Here is a 14,298-nt window from a genome sequence, read left to right as displayed (position 1 = left end):
CGGAGGGGACGGCAGCAGCGCCGTGGGGACGGAGCTCTGGGGGGGATCGACGGACCCTCTGGGGGGTGCGGGGGCTGTGGGGACACAGCCGCAGGGGTTCGGGGACCCCCAGGGAGGGGTGTGTGTGACACCCCCGCAGCCCCATGAGACAGGAGATGTGGGGGGGGGGGGGGGGGACAGGACAGGAGATGTGGGTCCGTGAGTGAAGCCGTGGATCCTCCTCACAGCCTGAAGCTGGAATGTGAGAAGCTGGTGAGTGAGAAGACAGAGATGCAGAGACATTATGTCATGGTGAGCCACCCCGGCCCTGTCCCCTGCCTCCCCCAGAGTGTCCCTGACCTCGAGCTCCACTTGGCCACTCGCCCCAATGGCCAGCGGCCTCCCCGGGCCACCTCTGCCAGGGGGGTGCCGGGCCTGGGTGGTGGGGTGGGGGGTGTGGGGGGTAGGAAGGAGTTAACTGTTATTCCTAGCAACCGCTGGCTCTGCTGATGTCTGCTGGAGCCCAGCGATCCCGACATAGGTTCTGTTATTCTTGTTTGGCCTTTTAAGAGAGCTGCCCCCTCCTCCCCATCTCCTTCCCAAGAGGGGGTGTCTTGGGAGTGACACCCCGAGGCTGGTGTTTTGGAGGGAAGGGGAAGCCTTTAGAAGGAGCAGGGCAGGTGCCAGTGTGGCATTAATAGGCCCTGACAGCGAGCCACCCCGGGCACCAGCCCGAGCTGGGCTGGTGGGGGGAGCTGCTGGAAGGACTGGAAGAGGATGGGAACTGCAGAGCATTCCCTCACCTCCAGCACTTGGCATTAACGGCCCCTCTGTGGAAAGGGGGAACCCAAATTATGCCGCCCAAAAGGCGAACAGACCTAAACTTGGGCAACCCCCACTCCCTGGGTGACAATAGCCCTGTCCCTGAGGCTGGGGGTGTACTTGGCTCTAAGGGCATCGCAGGGCATGTTCCTGTCGCCCACCAGCTTGAGGCCCCGTCCTCACATCCTGGCTCAGGGATTCCCAGGGATGGGCTGCCACATTTGAAATGGGCTTTGCTGGGGGAAGGCAGGTCCTCTGGTGCCCCCTTCCCCATCCTCAGGGGCAAGGGGACAGAGTCTGCTGCTGTCACCATTGCCAGAGTCACTAGTGACTGGTGACCCGATGCCACCTTTGCTTTCGTGTGGCCATGGCCACCCTGTGACTGGGTGGGGGCTGGGAGTGGGAAGGGACAGGACAGGAGGGGATGTGGGGGGCAGCGGGGCTGGCTTAAACTAACGCAGAAACTGCAGTGTGATCATCACGGGTGTTAAACAGCCCATGCTGTGGCTGCTCCCTATCTTGTCCCAGGCTGGTGGCACGGTCTCAGCCTGTACTGTGCTGAACATGCTGTTTCTGATGGGCTGGGGGGAGCAGGGACCCTTGGCAGCAGCGGCAGGGTTTGGCTGGGGGGAGTGGGGCTGCTGAGCCCCTGGCTGGCCACCGGACGGTTGGTCTAGGTGGCCCCTAACCCTGCTGTGTTCTGTTTTGCTGTCAGTACTATGAGATGTCCTACGGGCTGAACATCGAAATGCACAAGCAGGTGAGTGAGGTGGGGTCTGGGCCAGCAGCCAGGGGTGGCGGGGAAGAGGCCGAGGAAGGGGGCTTTGTTGGAAAATGATCTCCCTCATCCCCATGTAGCTGTAACGGCCTGGGAGCCAGAGCAGGGCTCTGTGCGTGCAACGGGGTTTGGCTGTTGTCAGTCCATACGCTGTTGAGTCGAGGTGGGTGCCCTGGGACAGGGTTCCTACCCTGCCATCTCGAAGCACCTCTCATAGTCTGGCCATGAACCCTGCACACTGGGGCCCCCGACGCAGGAGGGACCCTGGAGGAAACAGCAGGAGCTGGAGCCCAGAGGCAAATGGATTGTCTTTTTATTTCTCTCCTCCTCTCCTCCTCTCCTCCTCTCCTCTTCTTTTTTTTTTTTAATCCCCTTTTCCTTTCCTGAAGCCAGAGGAGTGTTTTCACCCTTCCCTGGTTCCCCTTTTGTTCCAGCGTTAATTTGCTTTCCCTCTTCGGATTTATCAATCTAGTCATCACGGGCTCTCTGCCAGGGAAATTAGTTTGGACCAATGCCTGACAAAGTGGCAAGTCAACTGCCATATTCCTCCAGCTGGCTCAGCCCCTTCGAGTTTGCTCCTTTTGTTAGCAGGGAGAGTCGCAGAGTCTGCGAGCACGTTCCTGCCGTCCCCACGTGCACCAGGCTCTGGTGGGACTAGTGCCCAGGGGTGGGATGGGCACCCAGGGATGGCCCGAGCCATGTGGGGTGACAGAGGCGATGGCCAAGTGGGTGGGGAAGGGACCCCTGGTCCACCTGGGGTCCGGCTCCCAGCTCTGCCTGGGCAGAAGAGGTCTGGAGAGGGGTCTCTGGGGTCCTGCGTGGGGGCAGTGGCTGACACGGGACCCACAGTGACCAGAGGGCTGGTGGGCGAAGGGGAGCTCCTGGGGCCAGGCAGCCTTTGAACGCAGCAGGTAAATGTCCCCTTTGTTCTGTGCCGCTTTGTGCCTGGTTTGACCTCTCTGAACGCTGTCAGGGATTGTCGGAAACCTGAGATGAGAGAACTCTTCAGAGCAGCCAGTCCCTCCGCCGGTGCCGGGGTGGATTTGCAGTGGGAGGGGGGGATCAAGTTTTCCCTGGGAGGTGTGGGTTTTCTTTTGGAGAGAGTGGGCTGGGAGCCACAGCCCCTTCCCTTGGGAAGTGCCGCTGACCTGCTGGGAATGTGGCCATGGGTCTGTCTGTAACCGCAGGCTGAGCAGAGAATGCGCCAGGTCCTTGATGTTTCCTCACTGGGCAGGGGACAGGTTTTGGGGGTGCTCTGTGCCTCTGCTCCCCGGGACGGGGCAGGGGGAGCTGCCGGGGGCTTCAGCAGGGGTGGGAGTGGGGAGGGCAGAGCAGGTACTGCCGTTGGCGCTTTGCTGGCGCGATGCGGAGGGGGCTGAACTCGTTTGTGTGAATTCTACGTCTCCCTTGCTCTGCCCTGGGTTGGAGTGCGATGTTCAGGGAGCGAGCAGCGTGCCGGTGGCCAGCTGCCAGCGCTTGTGGCTTGACTCTCCTCCCTCCCTGCCAGCCTGCCCGCTGGCTGCGAGAGCGGCAGCCCGCAAAGCCAAGATGGGTTTGGGCTGAGCAAAGCCAGCTGGGCTGCGAAAGGACTGACAGCTCGGAGCTCGGCTTGGCCTGGATCCATGGAGAGATTTAGGAGTCGGGTTCCCTACTGTGTGCCTGGGGGGACCTGACAGCCTGGGAGGGTCCCACAGCCCTGGGCAGAGTCCTCCCTTGGCAGCAGCCTAGGAAATCCCATCAGGGAGCAGAGGCAGCAGTGGGATTTACACTGAGCAAGTTGGGGGGGGTGAACTCCTGGCAGAGGCTGCCTGTGTCCGCAGGGTGCCTGGCTGCCCTCCCTGCCGCTGGAGGGGATGGGACAGGGCTCAGAGCCTTCCCGTCCATGGTGATACCTCCTTCCTCTTCCAGGCAGAGATTGTCAAGAGACTGAGTGCCATCTGTGCCCAGATTATACCCTTTCTGACGCAGGAGGTAAGGGGGGAGGCAGGGGATGTACCAGACGGCTCGGGCTTCTCCCGAGGCCCTCAGGAGCCTCGTCTGGAGGGATGGGAGAGGGGGCCGCACAGCCCGAGGCAATGCTGGGCCGTGGGGTCCCTCCAGCCAGGAACATGGTGTGACCTCCCGGTGCTCTTCCTTGCCAGCACCAGCAGCAGGTCCTGCAGGCTGTGGAGCGGGCCAAGCAGGTCACCATGGGGGAGCTGAACAGCATTGTCGGGGTGAGTCAGGGGCTTGGACCATGTGGTGCATTGATGGGGAGCCAGGGTCTCTACTGCTTCTGTAAGCCCAGGGCTGGTCCCCTCCAGCAAGAGGGTTTGTCACAGTGTCCCGGAGGCAGTGGGTGGCCTTTGGGATTCTCCCGGGCCCCTGCTGCCCTGATCTGCCACGTGTTGGGATCCCTCTGTGACAGGGAGGAGCTTGGGGTGCCTCGGGTGGAGGGGGCAGGCGATATGCTCCGGACTGTGCAGCCTCCACAGCCCTGCTCCCCTCCTCCTCCTCACCTCCCGTCTCATCCCATCGCTCTTTGCATCGCCAAGGGATGTGGGCATGGCTGCGGCCGACCCCTCCCGCATCCAGGACCATTTGCTCTTTCTCTTTCAGCAGCAGCAGCTTCAGCACCTTTCCCACCATGCATCCCCCATCCCGCTGACCCCCCACCCCTCCGGCATGCCACCTTCCAGCCTGAGTGGGGCCAGCGGCACCTCGGGGCTCCTGGCCCTCTCTGGGGCATTGATGGCACAGTCCCAGCTGGCTGCCAAGGAGGACAGAGTGGCCCAGGATGGGGAGAACAGAGGTAAGGGGGAGCACAGCTGGATTAACCCTTTGTAGGGATCCCGCTGCCTGCTCTGCCAGGGCTCCCCGATGCTCAGCAGCTGCTCCCTGGGGCTAGGGGGAGCGGGAAGTGCTGCGAGTGACGGATCAAGCTAATTAAATATCTGCAGTCCTGGGAGGCTGGCTCTGTGACCAGCTGAGCAGGGATGGCGGGGCGGTGGCTGTGTGTGCACCCCGGGGGCTGGGCAGGGGGCTCTGGGCGCTGTGTGAGCACACAGGGGTGTTCCTGCTCCCCTGGGGGTTCCCAGTCTGTGAGGGTCCCCTGGGACCACCCTTCCAGCTGGGAGGACCTGAGATCCCTGCCCGAGAAACCCTCTCTGTTTACACCATGCAAAGATCTGATGCCCAAAGCCGAGACTTTAAGGGAAAGTACTGTTGCAAGCCCCTGGTAGAAATTGTGGGAACCATGGGTCTGTGGCAAGGAATTTAGAAAGCAGAGCCTTATTGTGTGTGTGGTGCCTTGTAAATAGCAGTAATTCCTCGTCCTTATGGGTGCCTCCTCCATCAGGATCACAAAGTGCTTTACAAACATCATCAATATTTAATCATCGTTAAATCAGTGCTCTGAACGCTACTGGCAGGCCTGGGCCAAATTAATAACACCACCCACCTTTGCTGGTGGCTTGTGGCTATTGAAGTGCTGCATGAAGGAGAAGCTGCTCTAAGCTCGTCCCCTTCTGCCGAGCGCGGGCATCGGGTTGTTTTGCTGAGGGGGGTGCTGAGGCATGGGCAGGGGGCTCGGGGCAGCCCCACAGGCTAGAAACAGGCAGTAAAATTCAGCAGCCAAAGCAATGCTCCTCTGGGGAAGGTGCTGGCTGCTCCCAATGTCCCCAATTCAGGGCCTGGAAATGCTGCTGGGACAGGGCCCAACGGTAACAGAAAAACTGGGCAGTGGAGGGGTTTGTTGCATTTTCCTAATGATCCAGTTTTGCTTCTAAGACTTCAAGGTGGTGAAAATAGCAGCAGGAAACTGTCCGTGTCTGCTCCCTGCCGCTGCACGCAGGTGTCTGTGGTTTTATTTCTGTCAGTGTTTCTTTAAGGATGGCCTTCCCCCGGAGGAGAAAAACAAACTCCAGAAAGAGGATAAAAGCAGGCTGTTCTGTGCCTGCCTTAACCCTTAGAGACCCGGCAGCCTCTGCCTCCCGTTGCACAGCCCAGAGCTGCTCCTTGGCAGGGGCATCCAGTGGCAGAGGGTGCAAAGACACCCAGAATAATGCCTTTAAAAAAATAATAATGACATCGTATATATGTCTTGGGTTAATCTCTGGTGCTGTGCCACGGTCAGCCAGAGCTGGTGTGGATCAAGATGAGCCAGGGCTGAGGTGCCAGGTGGCTTTGTGCTGCCCACACAGAAGGTCCCTCCGTCTCCTGGTACCCGCCTGCTTCCAGCAGAGACCAGGACCAGTTTGTTCTCTCCAAATGCTGATGTGATCCTTAGGAGCGAAATCAAGTGGGGAGGGTTGCTAGACCCCATCCCATAAACCTATGCTTAGGTTTGCAGCAAATGCCTGGCACTTCTTCCCTGAGCTTAGGGAGGTGGACTTGTTTTGTTGTGCATGTCAGAAACCCTCAGAGGGTTTCCAAGCAGGGCTTTTTAGCGTGGCTTCCTAAGGACATAGGATGGGTGTGATTCAGGAGGTCTCAGCTGGCTGACTGGCTCGTCCCCTCCTGGCACCCTTAGACTTGTCACCATGTCCAGGGAAGAGATTCCAAAGCTGGACTGAATTTCTTGAAAGTAGGTGGGTGAATAGAGATTCACCCTGTTTCCCCAAGGAGGAGTGGTTAGACATCAGAGAATACGTGCTGCTGATGGGCAAAGTGAGAAATCGGGTGCGATTGTTTCAGCCTGCTGTCTCCTCCCAAGGTGCCCTGTGGTGCCCCCCTCTCCTCCCTGTCCCGTACACTGGGTGCAGCCTCCACACTAATGGCCTGTTCCTCTCCTCCCCTCTGCCTCCCTGACACCGACCTGCCTGGATGCTCTCCCTGCTGCCACCTGGGCTCCAGAGCGCACCCCGAGCCGGGTAAGTCCTGCCTGGCTCTGGCTGGGCCAGTGGCCGCGGCTGGCCTGGATGTGTGGGCAAGTGGATGGGCTTCCCCCCGACAGCCCCCGGGTCCCTTCGAGCATCTCCAGGTCTCTGGGCAGGAGGCAGAGCTGGCCCCTGGGGGTGCTGGGGGAGCCGAGCTGCAGAGGGGACACTGGTGGCGGTGGTGGATTTGGCTTTGGGGACGCTGGTGACCGGAGCCAGCACTGGCAGCCAAGCGGGCGCAGGGGCCACAGCGGGCTCCCTTGGCAAGCGCTGGCAGTAGGGTTTCCAGGAATGTTTTGTTTCCTGACCCTTTCAGAGCAAACAGCCCTGAGGTGGCCGAGCTGCCCGGCGGCAGCCTGGGAGGCAGTGGTGGGGACTGGGGTCTCCTTCACACCGGGGCCAAGTTGAGGTTGCAGGGCTCCTCGGGGAGGGCAGAGATAGAGCAGGTCCACATTGTTTCCTGGCACACCACAGCCCAGGCACCCTGCTCCCCTTCTGCTGTGGGCTCCAGGTCTCCTACTGGGTTCTCCTGATGTGTGGGCTGGAAACAATCAGCCATCTGGGAGGTTTGGGATGGGGCATTTTCTTCCCAGCCCCTGGCACAAACGGCTCTAGGAGCAGTCCTTGGAGGGTCGGTGGGGCTATTCCCCAGAAACTGCCCTGGCCCAATGCCCCGGCTGCTGTGGGAGGACGGGCAGCCTCTGTGGTCACCGGTGTCAGGCTGGTGTTCCTCTGCTTTGCAGGGCTCTGCGGGTGGGCAGGCATCACTTGATTGCATTATCATCCTCCGAGCAGTGCGTGGGGGGGCTGGAGGGGATTTGGGACACCCTTGCGGCTGCTGGCAATATCTCAGGGAAGGGACATTTGTCCAGCTCAGCCCCATCCTGCTTCCCAGCCCACCAGCTTCTGCAGCGGCAGGGTTAAGGCGAAGTAAACAAGGCTCCAGTGGGGATTTTCCACTCCGCCATGCCTGGTTATCTCCCGAAGGGGCGGGTCTGCTCTCCCCCACGCTGGGGATGCTGCTTCCTCAGCTCTGGCTTCATGCAGGAAGGGATGAGGGCAGCGGTTTTGGAGATTTCAGGGGCGAGCTGGGAAAGGGATGGCGTGTTGGGGCTGGACACAGGCGAGTCTCTGAGCACCCTGAATGTATATCTGCCTCCTGTCCGTGTAGGAGACTGTGGGCAGCCAACCCTGGGGACAGTCCCCATCCTGCTCCCCCTCCCTCTGCCCCATCAGAGCTGAATGGATAAATTTGGGTGAGAGCCCAGGGTCTGGAAATGTCTTCCCCATCCTTGCTTAAAGCACCAGACTAAATCCCATCTCTGTCACCGGGTGAATTTGGGTCTTAGAGGACTCTCAGCCTGGGTGTGCAGGATGCTAGTAAGGGGGTGACACAGGTATCTGTGCAGGGGGGGACAGCTGTGCCTCCCCTTTTAGCCCTGACATCTTCTCGGTGGGGAAAGGGGACTCCCATGCCCAGGACCGGCTGTGGCACTGATGGGTCTGATAGCTGGCTGGATGCTGGGCACCGGGAGGTCTCTTCCAGAGAGGAAGCGGGGCTGGCAGGGCTTTGAGGGCTGCCTGCTCCCCCCCTGCTCATACACCTTCCTCCTCCCTCTCTGGCACAGAGCGTTTCTGTCTCCCCTCCCGAGAGCCTGCAGGACGAGGAGCGGTCAGAGCTGAAGCGGAAGCGGGAGGAGAAGGACCTGCCCGGGCATTATGTGAGTGCAGTGGGAGCGTGGCACGGGGACAGGATGGGGCACGGGGTGACCGGGAGCTCTGGGCCTCCCTCAGTGCGGGGAGCTGTGATCCTGCAAAAAGAAACCAAGAAAATGAAGAGCCCGGGGGAGGACCCTTGGGCAGAGGGTTGAGTCGCTGCCGGCAGGACATGGCATTGGTCCACAAGAAGTGATGTGAGGGGAAAATGGAGTCTCTCTTGGTCGGGGTCCTGTGGGGCAGGGCCCGGAGCTTGGTCCTGCCTCTCCCACTCCTGACTGGGTTTCTCCCCCCTAGGACAGCGATGGGGACAAGAGCGACTACAATCTGGTGGTGGATGAGGTAAGCCCCCACCCTTCAAGGTGTGCTGAAGCCCCACAGGGTGTCCAGCTCCAGCTGTGGTCATCAGGTTTAGCACTCTGGTTCCCAAGGTTTGTTAGGCTCCCGGTCATTGCTGCTAGGCAGGAGTGTGTGCCAGCCCTGCTCTGATGTGTTCTTGGTAGAGATGATGTTTCTGGGGACATTGATTTTCCTCCCCTGCAAGACTGGGGGGAGGGACAACACTTTTTCTTTTTCTTTTTTTTTTCTCCTCCTAACAATTCCCAAGCCCTGAAAGGAACATCAGCAGGGTTTTCTGCAGAGAACGACACTTATAAAAACTGCTCGTCGGTGTAATTATGGTGATAAAATTCACAGTCCTAATTGAATGGTTCTAGGAGTGTGAGAGCTGAAGGGTGGCCTTACTGCTGAGATGCTGTCAAGGGGCTGCCAGGAGGCCCTTTCTCAGTTCCTCGGGTGAGCTGGTCTCATCCCTCCTTGTGAAGGCACCCGTGGTCACCAGCGTCCTCTGAATCTGCTGTCACTTCTGATTTTGTTCAAAGAGAAAAATCAAGGAGGTTTCTCATCCAGAGGCTCATGCAGCAGAGCTGAGGCCTCTGAGGGGAGGCTCCTTGTTAATGCCACTCAGGGAGACAGGGGGCAACGGGCAGCAGGGAGTGGACGGGGCTTGACGGTCCCTGCTGGGCTCTGGTCTGGGGGTGTCTCTCTAGGCCCCCTATTGTACCTGCCCTCCTGTGCAGAGGGACTGGGGTTCCTGCATCTCAGAGATCTCCTCTTCCCCCAGGATCCCCACTCAGAGCCCAGCAGCCCCGGCCGCACGCCCAGCAGCCGGCCCCCTCCGTCCCGCCAGGAGATGCCCGAGAGCCCTGCCTCCATCGCCTCCAGCCGGAGCACGACGCCCCTCAAGCCAAAGGACCAGATGCTGGTAGGCAGTAGCATGGCCCCCCCGGGCTGGGGGTGGGCAGCAGGGCTGGGAACATGGCCCTGAATTTCAATGTGGCCCATTGGCTGCAGCCCTGAAGGTGGGCGAGGAGATGCCAGTGCCGGGTGCCTGGTACCCCCACCGGCCTCCCCAGCGCTGGGAGCAGAGGCCCGGCCCTGGGAGGGAGGCTGATGATGGGCTGGGCAGAGCCCTGGCTCTGCAGGTATTTCCATCCAGCTGCCGGCAGGATTCCCCAGAGCTGCTCTCAGCAATCGATTCTTTTTTTTTTCCCCTCCTCCTTGCCAAGCACCAGCCCAATGCTCAGATTGAAACATCAGCGTGTGGGAAGGGGGAGGGACATTTCTACCAGTCCTCATCCCTCCCAGCACCATGGGGACCAAGGCCATGCATCCCCGCCATCCCAGGGTCAGGAGCCGGCTGGGGGCCGCGGGAGCAGCGAGCAGCGGCTCCTGGCACAATCGGATTAGAGCAGACAAAGCGCCCTGAGCAATCTGCCAGCACAGCACGTAGCTTTTCTCTGTTATTAATTTTTTTTCCTTTGCTGGTGTCGACAAAATCCCCAGGCAGAAAAAGAGAAGAAATAGGAGAGGCAAGAAAAAAGACAGGAATGAAATGGCTGTGGGGATCAGAGCGTCCGGTTGTCCGGTTGGTCCCAGGCATCCTGGTCCTGCTCTGTGGGGCTGGGCACTGGGGGGTCCCCCCACACAGGAGGGATTTCACATGAGGGAGCAGCAGGTCTGGGTACAATGTCCCCTCAGGCCCCGTGCCGATGGCAGGGTGCCGCAGGGGTGTGGGATTGGGGCAGTTTGGGGTGACCCCGGGTTTGCATTGGGTGTTTGCACTCAGGGGGGATGGAGATGTGGGGAGGGTCCCCCCCTCCACGCCATGGGGAGGGTGGAAAGGAGGAAGGGAGTGGGTTCGGGCCCATGACAGCCGAGTTCCCCCCCTGTCCTGCTCTGTCTGGGGGCAGTGCTCTTGGTGCCTGCTCCTCTCCCAGTGGCTGGAGGCTGCTGGCTGGTGTGCGGAGCTGGGGGTGGCTGCCCCCACCCCTGAGGCTGCTCTTCCCTCTACCCTGCAGACTGACCCTCCCGCCAGCGTGCCCACCTCCAAGCCCTCTTCTTCCTCGCCGCCCCGTGACTCCCCCACACCTGGCCCCGGGCCCAGCTCAGCTGTGCTGCTCCGGCCGCCCCCTGCCAAGGCACCGGCCACCGACGGCATCAGTGAGTGTGGGGGGACACGGGGGTGTCAGGCTCTGCTGCAGGTGCTGCTGTGGGGCTGGGGCGAGGGAAGGGAGGCGGGACACATCAGCAGAGCTGGGGGACTAGTTTTTTTCCACGTAATCAAACTTATCGACCACGACCACCACTGGGCACATGGGGCTGCAGGATGGCAGGTCGTGCCCGGTCTCCCTGTGCCACTGAGGATCCACACAGGGTGAGGGTTTGCATGCGCTGGGTGAGACCCTGGGCGAGATGCAGCTGACCCAGGAGACCCTGTCAGTGGGACCACCTTCTCCTGAAAGCACAAGGGGAGGCGGGTGAGCACTCAGTAGTGGCCTCTGTGGTGAACTGGTCATACCCCCATTTTCCTGCCTCAGTTTCCTTGAAGACATTTAGGGAAGCCTTGGGAAGAGGTTTCTGGAACAGCTTGGCTGCTGTCTAGCCAAAGGGACCAAAAGGTGATGGGAAGAGGACAGTTAGCCCAAGGAAGAAATAGAACCAGGACTGGAGATGTTAAACCCTTGTCTGGCTAGAAAATTACAGTGGTTTAGCAAAAATTGAATTGGAATTGATTTCAATAAACCATCAAAACCCTGGAGGAAGAGGCACTTAGCCATCAACTGCAAGTGCTTTGGCCTGGCCGAGTCCGAGAAGGCGCTGGCAGCAGAGGAGGGTCTCTCTGGGGTATGGCCGGTCTGGGGCACGGCCTTTGGAGTGATGGAGCCTTTTGATCCATGCTGGAACTGTGTCCCGCATCCATGACTGATGGGACTCAAGGGCTGACCCTCGCCTTTGGTCTTTGGCTTTCAGCCCACAACCTGACTGCCTCCCTCCTCGTCTGCTGGTTTGTGCCAGGCTCGGCTGGGCCCTGTGCAGAGGTGACGCTGTCGGGATTCAGTGCCAGATGCCCCTTTCTCTTGGGTGATGGTCACACCAGGGAAATGGTCAGGGCAATGAGTGGGTCTCTCCCTGTGCAGCTCTCCGCAGCCCACTGAGTGTCTCCAGCCCCTTCGCATCCTCCTTTGGGATGGTGCCTCACGCCACCCTCAACGGGGAGCTCCCAGCCCCCAGCATGTACATGGGCATCCACCTCGCGCCGCAGGTCAGCAGCGCCGTGATGTACGGCCGGTCCCCAATGGTAAGTGACTGAGGGACAGGGGAAGGGCAGGATCCAGCCTTTGTGTCCCCTTCTGGGGTTTTGGCACTATGGTCGCTATGTGCCCTTTGCTTTGTGCAGGTGGCTTTTGAGTCACACCCTCACCTGAGGGCTTCCACCATCTCATCCTCACTCTCCACCATCTCTGGAGGGAAACCGTAAGTGTGGGCGCACAAGGGGGCTGCAGGAGGGTGGGCAGCAAGGGGCCAAGCCAGGCAGCACGGGGTGGGCACGGGGGGGGTCTCCCTCTCCAGGGTTCATTTCTACCCCCAGGAGCTGTGGGGCAGGGCAAGGCCTGCCCAGATTTCTCTCCAATTCTGTCTTTTCATTCTGGACAGCTGGTGGTAACAAGGAGCTGGTTAATTATAGCCCTCATTAGCCAAAGTGCACCGGGCACCTTCCACCTGGCCCGAGCCTGGCTAATGGGAGACGTTGGTTCCCACCCTCTGGCTTCACACAGGGGTTGTTCAGTCCTGTCTCTGTCTCCTTCAGTGCCTACTCCTTCCACGTCAGCGCCGATGGGCAGATGCAGCCCGTGCCCTTCCCCCCCGACGCCCTCATCGGCTCCGGCATCCCCCGCCACGCACGGCAGCTCCACACCCTGACCCATGGCGAGGTGGTCTGCGCCGTCACCATCAGCAACTCCACACAGCATGTCTACACTGGAGGCAAGGGCTGCGTGAAGGTGTGGGACGTGGGGCAGCCGGGCACCAAGACGGCTGTGGCTCAGCTGGACTGTCTGGTAAGGGGAGGAACAGAACGACATTGTGTGGGGAAGGGGAATGTGCCTGTTACAAGGGAGGGGACAGAGGGTGCTTTCATGTCTGGGATGAGGAAAGGAGATGTGTCTCCTGCATCCTCCATACACTGACCAGCTCCTTCACTCGCCCCATTCCCTGTAATCCCAATTCAGAACCGCGACAACTACATCCGCTCCTGCAAGCTGCTCCCCGACGGCCGCAGCCTGATCGTGGGGGGGGAGGCCAGCACCCTCTCCATCTGGGACCTGGCGGCCCCCACGCCCCGCATCAAGGCCGAGCTCACCTCCTCGGCCCCTGCCTGCTATGCCCTGGCCATCAGCCCTGATGCCAAAGTCTGCTTCTCCTGCTGCAGCGACGGCAACATCGTGGTGTGGGACCTGCAGAACCAGACCATGGTGAGGTGAGACCGGGGCAGGGGCAGGGGCTGGGGGCACAGGAACATGGGGGGAAAATTCTGGTTCGTGGGGAGCTGCCAGTCCTCATGACCATGCCCTCGCCACTCTGTCCCCCTCTTTCCCAGGCAGTTTCAAGGCCACACGGATGGTGCCAGCTGCATCGACATCTCTAATTACGGCACCAAGCTGTGGACAGGGGGACTGGACAATACTGTGCGGTGCTGGGACCTGCGGGAAGGCCGTCAGTTGCAGCAGCATGACTTCAGCTCCCAGGTCAGGGCTGGGGCCGGCTGGGGGCTCCCCGGGGCCGGCTGGGACCTGCCATGGTGGTGCCTGACCCCATCTGTCCCTCCAGATCTTCTCCCTGGGGTACTGCCCAACAGGAGAGTGGCTGGCGGTGGGCATGGAGAGCAGCAACGTGGAGATCCTGCACGTCACCAAACCAGACAAGTACCAGCTGCACCTCCATGAGAGCTGTGTCCTCTCCCTCAAATTCGCCTCCTGCGGTAGGCAAGATCTGTGGTTTCTGCTTGGCTGTGTCAGCCTTGGAGCAGGGGCTTGCTCGATTCAGCCCCAGAGAGGGGTCCTTTTTATTTGCCCCTGTGCCTAGTCCCAAATGCTGACCCACTCTGTCTCCTGCCCCAGGGAAGTGGTTCGTGAGCACTGGGAAGGACAACCTGCTGAACGCCTGGCGGACGCCCTACGGAGCCAGCATCTTCCAGGTGCGGGGGAGGCATTTGGAGGGGGGGATGAGGGTGGCTGCAGCCACCAACGCTGCCCTCACCCTCCGCCTCTCTCCCGTTCAGTCTAAAGAGTCCTCCTCGGTGCTGAGCTGTGACATCTCCCTCAATGACAAATTCATCGTTACGGGCTCTGGCGACAAGAAGGCCACAGTGTATGAGGTGGTGTACTGAGTCCACATCCCTCACCCTCCCTCCTCCATCAGGGAAGGGGCCAGGCTTTCTCCAAAGCCACCACAGGGGGGGAGACCTCCTGTGCGGGCCATCCCTCCCGCAGCCCGGCTTGCATCCTCCTCCTCTTCCTCGTCCTCTCAGTCCCCAAGCCAAGGCCCAGGCCATAGCTCCACTCCCTGCCCGGGGAGTGATGGGCAGAGCTGGGGGGTTGGGGCACTGGGGTCAGGCGTCCCCCAGGCCCGGCAGGGGCTGGTTGGGGGGGTCCTGGGGCTGGTCTGTCCCTTGGGGCGGGGGGCACGGGGAGCTGGACGTGGTGGGGGGGTGGCCACCAGTGGCTGAAGTAGTGTTGCTCCTGAAATACTGCTACTGACTTAAGGGCGCCTATTTTCTGCTGCAGAAACAGCTGTAAATTATCAGTA

At 60.5% G+C, this 14,298-nt stretch overlaps 1 protein-coding gene across 3 annotated transcripts; it reads left to right on the top strand.

The window, feature by feature from the left end:
- Positions 1 to 226: 226 nt before the first annotated feature.
- On the top strand, positions 227 to 14,132 carry TLE2 (transducin like enhancer of split 2). Of its 3 annotated transcripts, none has more exons than XR_001413826.1 (18): positions 227 to 291; positions 1,517 to 1,561; positions 3,488 to 3,550; positions 3,721 to 3,795; positions 4,178 to 4,370; positions 6,413 to 6,429; positions 8,064 to 8,156; positions 8,449 to 8,493; positions 9,275 to 9,415; positions 10,512 to 10,653; positions 11,631 to 11,791; positions 11,891 to 11,967; positions 12,302 to 12,551; positions 12,723 to 12,970; positions 13,095 to 13,238; positions 13,321 to 13,471; positions 13,611 to 13,687; positions 13,772 to 14,132. XR_001413826.1 is itself a non-coding variant. In XM_014958602.1 (18 exons), exons 1-18 carry the CDS (start codon positions 271 to 273, stop codon positions 13,877 to 13,879), a joined length of 2,052 nt encoding a protein of 683 aa, XP_014814088.1. In that variant the 5' UTR covers positions 227 to 270; the 3' UTR covers positions 13,880 to 14,132. The 3 variants fall into 3 exon arrangements, 2 of the variants coding, with proteins under 2 accessions (XP_014814088.1, XP_014814087.1); XM_014958602.1 differs by having other exon boundaries at positions 4,181 to 4,370; positions 13,091 to 13,238; XM_014958601.1 differs by having other exon boundaries at positions 13,091 to 13,238.
- The last annotated feature ends 166 nt before the right edge of the window (positions 14,133 to 14,298 follow it).

The sequence above is a fragment of the Calidris pugnax genome, unplaced genomic scaffold, assembly GCF_001431845.1.
Source record: "Calidris pugnax isolate Ruff unplaced genomic scaffold, ASM143184v1 scaffold425, whole genome shotgun sequence".
NCBI lineage: Eukaryota > Metazoa > Chordata > Aves > Charadriiformes > Scolopacidae > Calidris > Calidris pugnax.
Note: the sequence above shows the minus strand (reverse complement) of the source record. Positions and strands in the feature narration are given on the sequence as shown.

Excerpts from the sequence above, each read along its gene's own strand:
- TLE2 (XM_014958601.1), top strand. The coding sequence starts at position 271 with ATGCAGAGACATTATGTCATG. Across the intron at positions 11,792-11,890 it reads TGTACGGCCGGTCCCCAATG|GTGGCTTTTGAGTCACACCC; the intron begins GTAAGTGACTGA and ends TGCTTTGTGCAG. Across the intron at positions 13,239-13,320 it reads AGCATGACTTCAGCTCCCAG|ATCTTCTCCCTGGGGTACTG; the intron begins GTCAGGGCTGGG and ends CTGTCCCTCCAG.